Raw genomic sequence first — 16,314 nt, forward strand, 5'->3', positions numbered from 1 at the left:
TCAGGATCAACAATATCATCATGAAAATAGCGTTAGCACGCCGAATGTTCTACATTCGGGACACTACTTATTTTTAATATTTCTTGGTAAATAAACAAGTTAGCGTTAGTTTATGCATTTCAGTATCAAGGTAAACCTCTTCTGAATAGCTCATAAAATCGTCACAACATATACTTACGTGATATTTGATCCGTGACGAGAAGTAGAAGGAGTTTTGAAGATGCAGGAGCGCACGTTGTGTTGCGCAAGAAGGAGATGATGTCACTGACGCTCTTAAAGGCAAAGCTGCACATAAACTGTGTTAAATGGACATGTAACTCGTGCTGCATCAGTTCCAATCGAAACTTGAACTGCTACCTTTAATTTTTTCGATCAATAAGCACTTATCTTTAGTGTACCAAATATGACCCAATCGTCTGTAAAGGGTTAAAACCACTTTACAAAAACAATCAGAAGTAGTTGCAGAGAGCTGCAATGGTGGTCCGGGCTGCTGCCTCGATTGTGCGGCCAATTACACGTACGCACTGGGACCGCAGTCTGGATATGGCTTCCAACTGATTTGAATCTGGGATCGAGAAGCGTTGCTAAGGTGAAAACACTTAAACGCCGAACTGGAAGCAGTGTCTGTGACTCGACGCTTAAAGTGTTCGTGGAGTCTGAAAATTAAACCAAACACAAATAAATTAGAATTCTAGGCAATTCATTTCCTACTTTATGGAACTTTAACACAAACCTTTCTGGTTGGCAGAACATATGAGGGTTCAAGAACCTGAATCGGTTCCTTCAACCCTTGACTCTCAATGCTGAGGGGCTGGCATTCTTTGACAATGTGAAGTTCAGCAGGGTCTGATCGAGCAACTGCTTCCTGGAAGCTTAATTTTCAAACATTAAGTGGAGAGTAGACCAATAATAATTACTGATTTCCAATTCAATTTGTACAAAGCTAGTGTGAATAGATAAGTGAATGACTGTACCCTGACATTATCCTCATGTTTGGCCCAGTAATGTCTCATATCATTGGGCATATTTAATACAGGTCACATCCGACTTACGACCGGGTTCCGTTCCGACCAGCTGATCGCAAGTCAAAATGATCATAAGTCGAAATCCATTTAAATTGTTAAATAAAGACTATTAAATAAAGATTATTTGCAAACGACCAGATTCGGATGCCACGGGGGCGGGCGGGCGTGGGTCTGGGTCGCAGGTTTTCTACCAGTTGCCCTCTCTGCGGCTGTACCCCGCTCTCCGCGGCTGTCTGCGGCACTGACGCGCCCGACCCGCCACCTCCGAAGCAGAACGAACTGTCTCAAAGAGGCGGCGGCGCCTGCCGTGGGCCTCACGCGGCATTCTCGTCGCGGCAATCCCGAGCGGCGATGCCCACCCACCTTGTGTCTAGTTCATTACTGTACTTCACATTTAATATGAAGGGAATCATATTGCACTCTACATTATTAATCCAATTTCTTTTTGGTTGTTTTTTAATTGTTAACACAATTGAAATGTTTTTCATTCAGGTTTCAGAGAACAATATTATTACCCTCATACCCACACACTTTACTTCTTGGAAGGAGATGATACTCGCTGCAAGCTTCCTCCAGAGCAGTTCAGAGCCAAGATGATCATGTTCCTTTTTGGAAATGCTTTGGCACGTGCACATATACTTTATGGGGTAAGTGTATCTGCGTTTATGTGTTTGTGTGTGCGCATGCACATTTGTATGTACTCTAGAGTAAGGGTAATGTAGGACAAATTTGTATGGTATTTTAGCATAATTTTAAGTAGCTGTAATGTTAAAAATGGTTTGGCTTCACGGGGGCAAAGCCCCCCTGTCCCCTGATTATCACTAGGCTTTTTTGGTTTCAAAAGTTGGCAGGTATGCTCTTGTCATGAGCGGCCGGAGATACTATGACTGGTGACTAGCCAATCTTAGTTTGCGAAACAACCGACGTCTCCGGACAAGTTGTGTCCATAATTGGAAAAATGGCTTCAAATGACTTCTACTGAGCGTATTTTACAAAGATTCCACCGCATATAGCTATATTTTACGTTTTAAGACTCGCGCTGAATAGTTAGGCGGTCTTGTTTTTGAGTTGGTGACGAGTCCGTACGTGACGTCACTAAAGGAACGCCCCTGACAGAAAAAAGACTCATTGTAGCGGTCCTTCCATCACGTCAATGTATTTTGCTGTACTTGTTTCGTCTGGGGACCCCGTGTTGCACCCAAAAGCCGCCAGAAGAGGGCGCCCAAGCTTCATATAAGGAATTTATCAGCCTGTGGAAATGGAGGTGGTCATTTTGGGCCATTATTTTGATTCTCCAGCAATGCAAGACATCTTGGCGTGACATCATGAACTGGGGGCGGGACTTTCTGAAAATGCCCAATTCGCAGCTCAATTTTTTGCAGATTTTGGACACTTTAAGTCATTTTTATTGGTGTTTTGCATTTGGCTAAAAATATCATACTGCATGTTTTGGGTATTTTAGATGCTATAAAACGTTTTTCTGGTGTCAGTTAAAAAACAAAAAAGTGACGTCGGTTGTTCTTTAAATATGAAAGCACACATCTGGTAGCAGCGCAACGGGCGGAAAACATTGATAGAAAGCTAAAAGATAATTTGGAATTATGTACTCACAATGAATGGACACAATATCATGAACATCAATCAGTCTGCGATTCAGATTTTTAGGCCACATGAAGGCGTTGCAGGTCCTGAAAGCCCACCACTGTAGAAACAGCCCATTTAGCAAAATCGTTAGCCTAAAAAATCTCCACATATTTGTGGAAACTTGACTTATGAATTTGATGAAAAGGCTCTCAGGTTGGGGGGAGCAGAGGACTACACCAGGGTAGTCCTCTGCTCCCCCCAACCTGAGAGCAGGGACCTATCATAGCAGAGTCCGGCACCGCCATGTCTGGACAGTAGGGATATATATATATATAGGGCCTAAACTACCAGTAAGACTTTGTTTGCTGACGAAGTTTCTGGGATAAGAAGCGAAACGTCCGACACCTTCAAAGAAGTACAGATGACAGCTGAAGAAACCTTTTCATCGATGGTCCACTCCTGTACGACTGAGAGCTTACACAGACGTTTTGTGAATTTGACTAAATGCATTTTCATCTTTCTCCCCCCTCATCCTCTCTGTCTTATCTGGTTCTGCTTATAGGCCAAGACTTGTCACGTCTTGGATCATCCGATCACAATACAGGCAGTCGGGACCAATGGCAGACTTTTCCAGTTCATTGTTTTCCAACTCAACACTACAGATCTGAGTGGAGATGATGGCATCAAAAACCAGGTTCTAAATCTGATTCGTAGTGATTTATTGTCTGTGCGTGGGCAGCCTGGTACTCCAGTGGTTAGCACGTTTACTTCACACTGCAGATGCCTTAACTTCGATCCCAGCTCCAACATCCCTGTGTGGAGTTTGCATGTTCTCCTGTTGTTTGCGTGGGTTTTCTCTGGGTCCTCCGGTTTTCGCCCCCATTCGTAAAACATGCATGGCAGGCTGATCGAACACTCCAAATCACCCCGAGGTCTAAGTGTGTGCGTGATTGGTTTGTTTCTATGTGCCCTGTGATTGGCTGGCACCCGATTCAGGGTGCAACCATCATAGTGCTTAACTAATGAGAGTAAAGTGGTTCGGAAAACAAATGAATGAATGAACGAATGAATGAATATTGTTTCTGTATATTTCTATCAAGGCTTGACTCGTGCAGACGTGCTCATTACGTCGATTGTGAGTGGCCGAAAGGTCGCTTCCAGGATCATAATCAGAATCAGAAAGCCTTTAACAGTTCCACAGTGGGGAAATTTGCAATCTACCGCAACAAAATTGGTAGGGGTGGCGCAGGGGGATTGAAAAGAAGAAAAGTCAATCGCATAGGGTGTTAAAAAAAGTGTCTACGCTGTCTGTGCTTATTAGTGATGGGTGGATGGATGGATGGATGCAGTGACGTGCGGTGAGGTTCATGGCTGGTGAGGCACTGACGTCATCAATAGTCAGATTTACAAACATATGAACTCTACAGAGTAGTTTATTCACCATTTGATTGGCAACAGTTAACCTATTTTGTTGTCAGCATTTCATGTCAGCATTCTTTATATATACAAACTGTAGCATAGAAAAAAATAATTAAAAAAAAACGTTTTTAGCGTGTTACCTTTAGTCCATGCGCCGCTCCTTCTGAAGAAAGGCATCGATAACTTCTTTGTAGAAGCCTTCCTTATCTTTCTTCAGTTTTAAAAGTCTCTCTGTCTCAACGGAGATCACTGCCAGTGAAGAAAGTCGTCCTTGATCGGTCCTGTTCCGACTGTATGTTTTCAGTGCTGAGAATGACAATCTCGTCTACTTCTCCAGCAACAAATGGGGCTGCACCGATCTCCTTTTTAATGTCATTTCTAATGACACCACCAACTGCTTCAATTAAATCGTTCTGTATTCTGTTTCACAGGCTAGAAAATATAGTGGATGTCCCAAAATGACTCGCTAGCCTGTCATCTTTCTCAGCGAAAGCATGTAATAGTTCAACATAGTTGCCACGATGAGCAGAGCCCTTACTTTCATCATTTCCACGAAATGCCAGCTGCCCATTTGAGTCCAGACATTGTCACAAATTGAGAACAGAAGGCAGGAAAAGCAGAAAAGGCGGTTTCTTGCTGGACGTCCACACAGCCAGCCTTTTCGTGTGTACCAGTCCGCCTGAAAAGAGCGAGCGAGTATTGTGTCCCGTTGCCTGAAGCAAACCTTTTAGCTCCGGTGTTCGTCTTCCTTTAATTATTACCTCCTGCTTCGATTGAAAGTCCAGTTTAGAAAATTCTTTCAATTTAGATATGTAATCCTCCATTCTGAAAGTGAGGCCAAGCAACACGAAAAAATGACTGCAGGGTTGCACTTTACTTGCTAACTGTTTACTGTAGCTTTCTGTCTCTAATTCTATTATTCTGCAGACGTGGAGTAAGAAGTATCTCTGGAATCACAAGCGCCCCCTGCCTGTCATGAGGCGGGAGAACTGTGTGCCTCACCTACGCACAGCGTTTTGATAAAAATCAAACAAAATAAACACTATAGTGCAGTGTTTATAATGTACAATGACTCTACATTATATACACCAGCTAAACTGTAGAAATTTAGTCCATATACTAAACGTGTTTGAACGCTTTAATAGCGATATGCAGAAGGACAGCAATGCGGTCTCACTGCAGAGCAAGACACCACAGTAAGCATAGTGATTGCGCAATCCATAGTGAGGATCAGCCGGCTGGTGCCTCACTGCTCGTCTCTACTTAGTATTTGAACGGTAAATGTGAAAATTCAGCGATTTAGAAAAAAATCCTAAAACGGTGAAGTTAAATGGACAAGAACTTTAAAGTACAAATCACTAAATACATCTAACTGTTTAATTTATTTTTTCATTTGATATTTCCATGACAGCTTTCCATGATGACAGGTGAGGCACTGCCTCCCCTGCCTCCACTGACTGCACGTCACTGGATGGATGGATGGATGGATGGATGGATGGGTGGGTAGGGAGGTAGGGAGGTAGGTAGATAGTTTCACCTTCACAAAAAGCATTTTGAAAAAATAAAATGTCACCTTTAACTTTTTAGTGTGACCGGAAATTGTTAGCGTTTAGCTGTTTGGAATGGCCCATTGGAATTGGAGCTGTCACGATATAGCTTTTATTATTCCAATTATCAGTCAAAGGTCGATTTGCCTGCAATTCACCGATGACATGAGCAAAGAATGGCAATCTGGAGGACTGAGAGAAGCATTTTAAAATGGTACGCCTGAGCTACGACAGTTAATAGGCAGCAAAGGTATGTTGCATAGCTCCGCACCAGGTCTCCCACGAAGGTCGGCCATTGTTTGCTTTTAACAAACTTCAAGTCTTGTGTCTACTGAATTTTTCTTTTCATCTTAGGGCTCGTTATGGCCATTGCCCATCATGCCGTGCGTGTGTAAATGCGGGCGTGCTCGAAACGGGTCGATCGTGGGGATATGGGCTAAAAGTAGATCTTCGGTCCAAAAAGTTTGATTACCCCTGCTTGAGTGCATTATTCTTTTTGTATTTTGAAAAATCAATCCTCTACATCTGGTGTAATTACCACCAAATTTGATGACTCTTACACCCATTTAAAGGACAACTGACGCATCCGGAGAAGTTGAGTCCATAATTTGTAAAATCGCTTCAAATGACAAATGATCTACTGAGCGCATTTTACAAAGATTCCACTGCACATAGCTATTTTACCTTTTGAGACTTGCACTGAATATTTAGGAAGTCTTGTTTTAGAGTTGGTGACGATTCCCGACGTCACGTCACTGAAGAAACGCCCCTGACTGAGAAAGGACACACAATGCATTTTGCAGTACTTTGTTTGGTCTGAAAACACCTAACATAAAAAAACATAAATAAAGCGATGGTGAATTGTTGTGTGTTGCACCAAGACAACTATTTGATTTTCGCTGACACAAATTCCCGGCAGACAAATCAGCCCATTTCCAACGGAGCTTTGGCGCCGTCTTCTGCATGTTCTGGGTGCTACACATCAGTCCTGACGCCTCAAAATGACCCGGAAAGACTTCTTCAATCGATTCCAAACATTTATGCTTTCTTCTTCAGAACTATTTGAATCATATTCATAACTGGATCAGTAACAAGAAAGCATCTTCTTCCAATCTGAAGCCATTGTTTTGATTCTCGAGCAAGGCAAGACGTCTTGGCGTGACATCATGAACAAGGGGGCAGGACCTGAAACTGGCCACTTTCGGGTTCAATTTGAAGTAGTTTTTGGACACTTTAACTCTGTTTTATTGGTGTTTTGCATTTGACGAAAAATATCATCCTGCGTGTTTTGGGTATTTTAAATGCTATAAAACGTTTGTCAGATGTCAGTTAGGAAACAAAAAAGTGGTGTTGGTTGTCCTTTAAATAGTACTTGTCACTGGGGTTGGTAACAAGATTAAAAAAAAGCACACAACGCCATGGTTAAAAGAATTTCAGGAATTAAAAAGCAAAATGATTGACATCAGCTTGGAATAGGTTACAAACCGAAGTACAGTATGGGAAAGTGAGAAATTTTATTTCAGAAATTTGAATACGCTCTGGCATGAAAGACACCAATATAAAAGAATAATAAGATGATATTCATTTGTGCTTTTGTGATTATTGTAAGTTAGTATTGTTTATTTCACTTGTTTTAGGTGTGGATCGAAGAAGATGCTGAGCTCTACGATTTTGCAAAAGTTAGACCACTTTTCAAGAAGAAGGAATTGAAGGTAACCACTGACCCTAACTTTATCTGAAAGACAACTCAATTAACCCTTTACTGCCTGAATTATGTTCTAATTACAAAAAAAATGTCTGTTCACTGATGGATATAATAACATACTAGTAGCTTCTTTTTTATTATTTTCCAATAATGTAGAAACTTTGATAATGTGCCTAATTTGGCACAATCGTCATGAAAGACCTATATTGAGTGGGTGCCTTTTTTGGAACATATGTCAAGTGCAACTTCAAAGATTAGACTTTTACCCATATGACAGCTTTTTATTAAAATAATAAAATACATAAAATATTTACATAAAAAAATACATAGTCCCTTTACAGATAAAGAAACCTAGCTAATAACCATGGAATAATGCAAATCAGTTCTTGTGATGATTCAAACAAAGATTTACATTGCATTTGTTTTTTGCAGTAAATATTAGTTTTCACCGAGCATGTGCCATGCTTGCACCTGGTTCTCTGCAGCATATGGAACATGAGCTATGTTGTCAAACCGAATACTGTATCATCGGAGGGAAAAGAACCTCAATGTCTTTTAGCTGCGGCTCAGCTGAACAATCGATTGAGCCTCACTGTGCCGCAACACCAGATTTTTCTTGTTGCCAAATGTTGGAGGAAGGGGATAGATGTAAACCAATTATCAAAATACTACAATCGATGATTCTTTCCTGGTTGGATGTTTTGAGCCAAATGGAGCACAACATTTGAGGTCACTTTCAGATCGGGAACCTTGGAGTCACTGACTGGATCTGTCATTCCTCTATATGGAATGCATGCATGTGGCCATCATAACCTGCCAGCACAAACAACTTGAACCCCCAGTTCATTGGTGTATTTGGTAGACACTGCTTGAGTGTAAATCTACCTTCATAGAGTACAATTTGTTCATCAATTGACAAACGCTGTGATTTGGGTAATTCTTGAAACTTTTATCATTGGCCTTACTTTGTGCAAGGGATGATAATTTGGGCTTCCCCGAGTTCCTTGTTTTGTGTTGTCTGCTATATGCAAGTTCCTTTTTATAATTTCGAAGCGATCCCTTGACATACAGTACATTCTGCAGCATAATCAGTTAGTGGAGATAGCTTTCAAGCCCAAAGCATCCGAGTGTTTGGTCATTTTGAGATTGAGAAACAATATATCAATCCCTGCCACTTCTCAAGCTCTTCTTTGGCAAGACACGGGCTAATTGATGTCATTTTGAATTGCATAGAATTTCCACAGTTCAACAGTAATATCCATTTTTTCATCGAAAATCCTTTGAAAATATTTGAATAGTGATAGAAGTTCATCAATGCAACAGTCACGACTGTGTCCGATGCCAAAATGTCTTCATCAACATGGTCATCTATTTCATTCTCATCAGGATCTGGAAAGATATACAGTACATGGGTATTTTAGAAAAAAAACATGGGCACAGCAACATTCAATAAAGCAAAAACTATATCGACCATTTGATGTCAATGCTCTTATCTTACCGTGAAATGGGCATCTCTTTCCTTACATTACATCACAAACAGAACTTCAGTTCTTTCAGATGCTTTATCTTCTAGTCACTGTACTGTATTTGAGAATGTGAAATGCACATACGGTAGTGGGGACTATTTTGTCCACTAGGTGGCAACAAAACCTTACATGGCACAAGTGGAAATGCAACCTATTACGTTCTTCAAAACAATCATTTCTACATTTTCTGATTACAAATTCTTTCTCTCAGATGATTTTAGTTGACAGGCCAATCTAATGTCCTCAAGGCTGTTATGTCCGGAGGGATGAGAGGAAAAGAGTTGCTTTGTCAACGTGTTTATTGTGCCACCATCTTAGTCTACCTGCGGTCGTGACGTCACCGCTGCTTTTCGACCTGTCGCAACATTCTGTAGCAGTGTGACATATGCTACATTTACCCCCCCTCCCTGAAGGAACCAAAAACACTCTGTAACAAGGGAAACCGGGTAGACTGCCGGTTTCCCTGCTTAGCCGTGTGGGTTATTCTGCCACGCGATAGGCTAAGCACTGGCTAGGGTCTGAACATTCAAAATATGTGATAATCGTCCAAATTACCAAAGGCGAACGCGAGCTGGCCGAGGCTCTGGCCCCACGGGCACGGCTGGTTCACCACGCTCTTCGAGGCGTCCCATCGGTGTTCTCTGATGTGTGACAGGACGTCAGTAGTCTTTGCCTGAGAAGTCGTTCGAGGAGGTCGGTGCTGCCACTCTCCTTAGGCGGCTGGCATGCCAACGCGACCCGTCAGCCAAACAGAAGGTGGTCGGTCCGAGTTGGGCGGTAATCTGGACTGGTGCTGTCCAGAATGTCCAATTTGTGAGAGCAGCTCAGCCGGCGAATGCGGACCCAGTCCGACACAGTCAGTGTGGGTTGCTTCGTCCGGCGCTTCTCGTTGGGCCCTCTGCTGGCCGAGGAAGAGTAGGGCAGGCCATCTGCGTGGTTGGAGCTTTCTCCACCCCCGTTGGCCTGGGGGTGAATTGGGACACCCGCATTGTCAGAGATAGAAAAGCCGAGTGCACAAAACAAGTCCAAGCCCAAGAGGTTGGCGCCGTGACGGGACACTTGGAAAGTGAAAGCAGGGAGAGTCCTTCAGCCATAGCGCACCGTGAAGGTGGCAATGCCCACCATACCAATCTTAGTTTGGCCATAGCCAAACAAGTCCTCAGCGTTGGCCTCGATCGGGAGATGAGGAAATAGCCGTCGATCTGTGGACACGTGCAACAGTGACCTGGAGGCTGCCGTGTCGAGCAGGAGTGGTAAGCTCACTCCATCCAGTTCCACTGTGCACCACTTGAATGGCTTGGCGCGCGAGCCCACGCAGTGGATGGTGGTTCGCCTCGGCTGGTCTGGTGAGCGGGATGATATGTTTGTCGACGTAGGGGCGGAGCGGCACATCCTGGAGAAGTGGTTCATCTTACCACAGCGTTGGCATCGTTGTCCGGTGGCCTTGCAAGCGGGCGCACGTGTGTCGTGCGAGGCAGAACCACAGTTGGCACAAGGTCTGCGTGCATCGGCCCCTTGACGTCTGGCCACATTTATCTCGGCACCGTCGTATGTAGCGGTGGAGTCGTAGGTGAAGGTGGCGTCTGGGAGTGGAGGGGTTGGAGAAACAATCTGTGCCAACGCGGGAGAGTGTGAAGGTGTGGGTGGGTTCACGAACCGAGCAGTTAATTGTGCTGCGTTCTCCAATTGAAATGCCATTTCCACAGCCTTCGATAGTGGGAGGTCGTCAGGGGACAATACCAGTTTCTCCCGTAGTTTGGGATCAATCGTGTGCTCGGCGAGTTGATCCCTAATCATTTCGTCCTCCAAGCGGCCGAATTTACAGAGGCCCGCTAAAAACCGCAAGTCGGCAACGTAGTGGTGTACCGACTCGCCTGTTCGTTGCCGTCGTTGACGGAAGGCAATCCGCCAGACAATCACGCCCTGAGGTGGGGCGAAATGTCGGGCCAATAAAGTCACACAATCCCCGTATGTCTGCGTGGGTCCAAGAGAGCGAAAAATGCGCTGCCCCTCACTACCTAAACTGTGCACTAGCATAGCCGTTCAGCGTGCTTCGCTTGCCTCGTTTAGTCCGATCGCCGTTAGATATGTCGTGAACGAGTCATACCAGCGGGACTGGTGGCTCACCGGGGGGCGCGAGAAACGAGGGGAGGGCAGCTGTGTAGAAGTCCATCTTCGTCGCCAATGTTGTGTCCGGAGGGATGAGAGAGGAGAGTTGCTTTGTCAACGTGTTTATTGTGCCACCATCTTAGTCTACCTGCGGTCGTGACGTCACCGCTGCTTTTCGACCTGTCGCAACATTCTGTAGCAGTGTGACATATGCTACAAAGGCCTTCAGAAGTAATTTTGCTGTCTTTGATTTGCCCCAAATAAAATAGAGACTTTTAGCTTTTCCTGTCATTTTTTTCACAGAAACTTGTAAAAAAACATATGGACCTCCGTTTCAATAATTATATTGAGAATGCAAAGCTATGAGGTACAGCTGTTAGTGTAAAACGCACCATTCACTTACAATTATTCGCATCGGGTACCCAGTCAGGATCAACAATATCATCATGAAAATAGCGTTAGCACGCCGAATGTTCCAAATTCGGGACACTACTTATTTTTAATATTTCTTGGTTAATAAACAAGTTAGCGTTAGTTTATGCATCTCAGTATCAAGGTAAACCTCTTCTGAATAGCTCATAAAATCGTCACAACATATACTTACGTGATATTTGATCCATGACGATAAATAGAAGCAGCTTTGAAGATGGAGGAGCGCACATTGTGTTGCGCAAGAAGGAGATGATGTCACTGACGCTCTTAAAGGCAAAGCTGCACATATCCTGTTTTAAAGGGACATGTAACTTGTGCGGCATCAGTTCCAATCGGCACTTGAACTGCTACCTTTAAATTTCTCGACCTATAAGCATTTATCTTTAGTGTACCGAATTTGACCCAATCGTCCGTAAAGGGTTAATTGTTTAGACAATTCGAAATTGTTGCAGCTGTCTAACAGTTTTGATTTTTTTCTGTTCTCAAGAATGCTGATAGAAAAGTACAGAAAAGGCCAGAAGGAATTGCATTGTGTCTTTTTAGATCTGGAGAAAGCAAATGACAGGGTGCTCAGAGAAGAGCTGTGGTATTGCACGAGGAAGTCTGGAGTGACAGAAAAGTACAGTACGTCAGAGCGGTGCAAGACGTGTATCATCAGAGCAACAAAGAAAGCAAAGCTTTTTATTTTGCCATGACCTCATGCTGCTGCAGATTAGCAATGACGCCTATTTTGATAGTCTGAATATGTGTGCAGACATGAAACATGGTGCACACACTCGGCGAAAAAAAAACAAAAAAACATTGCATTCATTTTGCAGTTATCAAGAAAAATGGCTCACTGAAGACTTCTACAAATTTTGAAAGCTATGGCTTGGCTTGAACATTTCAACAAGTTCTACAAAACGTTGGAAGCACATGAAACGTCCCCAGACCTCCAAAACATTCAAAACTTGAAAAAAATGACAGTATTTTTTTTCCTATTATTCAAGTCAATCTGATGTACTTCATTCAACGATTTCCAATGACAATGTGTCAGTATCCTACTTCGCCTTTCCACATGAAGGCAGGGTGACACGGTTGAACTGTCAATGGTCAGAGAGAAACTGTTTCCTTTGTGTAGGGTGGATTTATCTGTCTAGCCTACTTCAATTCTCCGTTCCCTCTTGGGCCCTCAGATCCTCATCCTTTCTCCACCTCAGAATCAGAATCAGAAAACCTTTATTTGTCCCACAATGGGGAGATTTGCAGTCCACATCAGCAATTTGAAAGGGGGATGGGGTGGGGGGTGAAAGAATAGAAAACAAGATATTCTAAGCATAGTAAAATAAAAATGTCAACTGTATACTGTAAATGTGCAAAACTGTCATAAAAAACTGTACATAGTGCAAGTATCAAGAAAGGCATATTGATATATGTAGCTGTATTGCATCAACCCATATTTACAGTACAAGTGTCAAGTGTCCAGTTTTGTTTGTTTGTGTTTTATTCATTTTTTTTTTCACATGTGATTATTGAGAATTTCGAAGCCTGACAGCAGTCGGTCGGAACGAAAGGCGGTACCTCTCCTTCTTGCAGCGCGGGTGTAACAGTCTCTGGCTGAAGGAGCTACCCAGTGCTGTCGAGTGGGCAGGAGGGAGTGGGAGGGGCTGTCCATCATAGCTTTTAGTTTAGCTAGCGTCCGTCTGTTGCCCACCTCCTCCAGAGATTCCAGGGAGCACCCCAGGACAGAACTGGCCCCCTTGACAAGGCGCTCCAGTCTTTTTCTGTCCTGGGTGATAATCAAAGTCAAAGTCAGCTTTATTGTCAAATATGCTAATATGCATGACATGCAGCACAGATGAAATTACTGTCTTCTCGGACCCAGCATGCAAGGCACTTATAATGACTAACAAACATAATAAACATGAAAACACCAATTTGCCGGGAGAGGGGAGCCGCTGTGTGTTCACGTGTCCATAATGCTGCCTGACCAGCAGACAATTCCACAGTGGATTTCTGAAGCGACCACAGAGTCATAGAAAGTCTTTAGGAGTGACCCCTGAACCCCAAAAGACCACGGTTTCCTGAGTAGTAAGAGGCGACTCTGTTCCTTTTTGATTAGGGTATCCGTGTTTGCAGTCCAGTCCAGTCCAGTCAGTTTATTGTTGAGAGTCACACCCAGATACTTGTAGGATGTCACCCTTTCAATGTCCGAACCCTGGATGCTCAACGGTGCCGTGAGGATTGTTTCCTGCAGAAATCCACTTCCAGCTCCTTGGTTTTCCCGGTGTTGATCTGAAAGTGATTCTGCTGGCACCAATACACAAAGTCCTTTGTCAGTCCCCTGTACTCCCTATCGTCTCCCTCTGTAATGAGGCCGACAATAGCTGAGTCGTCAGAGAACTTGTGAAGGTGGCAGGTTGGGGTGTTGTAATTTAAGTCCGAGGAGTAGAGGGTGAACAGGAATGGAGCCAGGACTGTCCCCTGCGGCACTCCGGTGCTACAGAGAAGCCTGTCGGACTCACAGTTCTTTACCCTCACGTACTATGGCCTGTTTGTGAGGTAATCTGTAATCCAGAATGTGACGTGGTGGTCCACTCCGGCATGCCGCAGCTTGTCCCCCAGTAGATTGGGCTGGATGGTGTTGAAGACACTGGAGAAATCGAAGAATGTGATCTTCACCGTGCTCCCAGCATTCTCCAGGTGCAGCAGCACCGAGTGGAGGAGGTAGATGATGGCGTCCTCCACACTGATGTTGGACTGGTAGGCAAACTGTAGCGGATCCAGTGAGCAGTTGGGCATCACCCCTGTCCTCCAGCAACTCCACTGGCTCCCTGTCAAAGTTCGGATTGAATTCAAAATACTTCTGTTTACATTCAAAGCCATCCATAACCTTGCCCCCCATCTATTTGACCTACTTCAAATCTCCGTTCCCTCTCGGTCCCTCAGATCCTCATCCTCCCTTCACCTCTATGTGCCTTCTGCCCGTCTCACCACCATGGGGTGCAGAGCTTTCAGCTGCTCTGCTCCCAAACTCTAGAATTCACTTCCACCCAACATCCGTAATATTGACTCCCTTCCTACTTTCAAATCCCACCTCGAAACCCATCTATTTAAAATTGCATTCCTGGTCCAGTTCAATCAGCTTTTTTATTAATTATCATATTATTTATGGTTCTATTGCTTAGTGTATTGTTTTTTGATTGTAAAGTGTCCTTGAGTGTTCTGAAAGGCTTTTGGAAATTAAATGTATTATTATTATTATTATTATTATTATTATTATTATTATTATGACACAATAAAATGCAATCGCCCAGATCCCAGGTTTGGCCAAATTTCAACATGTCAAAGATGTGGATGGAGTAGAATGAAATTGCAAGATGCTTGTCATTTTTTTGTGTATTTCTCTCTAGGTACCAGCTGGCGTTGCAGGATACAAGTCAGAGACTTTCAACAAGTTCCTTTCACTTTACCTGCACGGTGCTGTGTAGTGTAGGACCCCATTCATTGTTATCCCACAAGTTTTAATTAATATTTGTGTGTTAAGGGAATTCTTTCCCAAGATTCCCTCAAGGTGGAAGATCTGACATTTCGAAGTTAATGATACAGTAAAGTCTCGTTATATCGATATCGGATATATCGATAGTCCCGGTTATATCGATACTATTTCTATGCACGCACGGAGAAAATTACATGCAAACAGGGTCGGTTATATCGATAGTCCCGGTTATATCGATATTTTTTCGGACTCCCTTGAATATCGATATAACGAGACTTTACTGTATTATAAAAAATAAACGCACACGAACGATTCCCTGAAAAACCGGTCCAACGTACATTAAGTATCAAAATAATGCCACACTGCATGCGAGAAGCTGTCATATATACGACTGCTTTACATCACACCTGTGAATATATGATGTGCTGTCAACTAAACTCGTTTTATGGTGTAATTGGGCTATAATGATGCTATGGATTCCAGGTAGTATAGGCATTTGATAACACATAGATATAAAAAATATTCTTGGTCTCCCTGGCCGACTTGCCAAAGATAGCAAATCTCTTTTATGGGGGGGTGGATTATGTTTGCTTCAAACCTCAAAAGATGGAGACATGAAGACACTGATGTGCTGTGGCGACCCCTTGAAGGGAAAAGCCAAAAGGAAAAGAAGAAGATGTTTGCTTTTATGAGTGGCATTGAAGTCATCGTTGATTTACGTTTTCAGGGGCAGTCGTTGAACGCCTCTTGAGCAGAATGCAGCGAGATGGAGAAGGAGAAGGTCTTGCCTGTAGTTGCTGTAGTTAAACATATGAATAGTACAGTCTGTGTTTGGAAAAAAACCCAACATGACAGATATATTTTTGTTTCGGCGCTGCAAAACTTTTCAGAGAAAGTTCAGTCTCCTAATTGTACTTCAACATGTTGCTCCTCTTCTGGTGTCTGAGCGTTGATTTCGATTAACCATGGTTTTTCGAAATGCTACAAACAAGGTGGGGAAAAAGAAGTACAGTACAACTTTTTTCAAATAAACTGTACATTCAAAAGCGCTTGAAGTATCCGTTTTTGTTGTGTGGTGCTGCGATCCGCTCAAACCGTGCAAACGGGCTTCCTACGTCATGGTCAACTCATAGTTTCGCGGGTCATTCAAAATAAAAGACACCTCCATACCCATCACGCATCTTCAAACCTCAAATCAATCGGATTCGTTCTGCATTGGACCCACCGTCGACAATGAAAGAGAACATCCCCTATTTGGGATCATTTTGAGCAGAGATGTCTTCTATAATAAAAAGGTACAGATTTTAATAATCAGTTTTATACATATATAATAGTATATTCTCTCTCTCCCTCTCTCTCTCTCTCTCTCTCTCTCTATATATATATATATATATATATATATATATATATATATATATATATATATATATATATATATATATATATATATATATATTAGAGAGAGAGAGAGTGACGGGGGGCAGATTGG

The 16,314-nt window shown here is 43.1% G+C and overlaps 1 protein-coding gene across 1 annotated transcript in view; it reads left to right on the forward strand.

Moving 5' to 3' along the window:
- The window catches only part of mrpl37 (mitochondrial ribosomal protein L37), a 53,438-nt gene extending 37,564 nt beyond the window's left edge, over positions 1 to 15,874 (forward strand). Inside the window, exons 5-8 of the mRNA XM_089007984.1 lie at positions 1,518 to 1,672; positions 3,172 to 3,303; positions 7,213 to 7,287; positions 14,740 to 15,874. Coding sequence (XP_088864110.1) covers positions 1,518 to 1,672; positions 3,172 to 3,303; positions 7,213 to 7,287; positions 14,740 to 14,817 — 440 coding nt within the window. The 3' untranslated portion in view covers positions 14,818 to 15,874. The remainder of the gene's footprint in view (positions 1 to 1,517; positions 1,673 to 3,171; positions 3,304 to 7,212; positions 7,288 to 14,739) is intronic.
- The last annotated feature ends 440 nt before the right edge of the window (positions 15,875 to 16,314 follow it).

This window comes from Hippocampus bargibanti, linkage group LG11 (assembly GCF_051943395.1).
Source record: "Hippocampus bargibanti isolate YZ-2025 linkage group LG11, ASM5194339v1, whole genome shotgun sequence".
Classification (NCBI taxonomy): Eukaryota; Metazoa; Chordata; class Actinopteri; order Syngnathiformes; family Syngnathidae; genus Hippocampus; species Hippocampus bargibanti.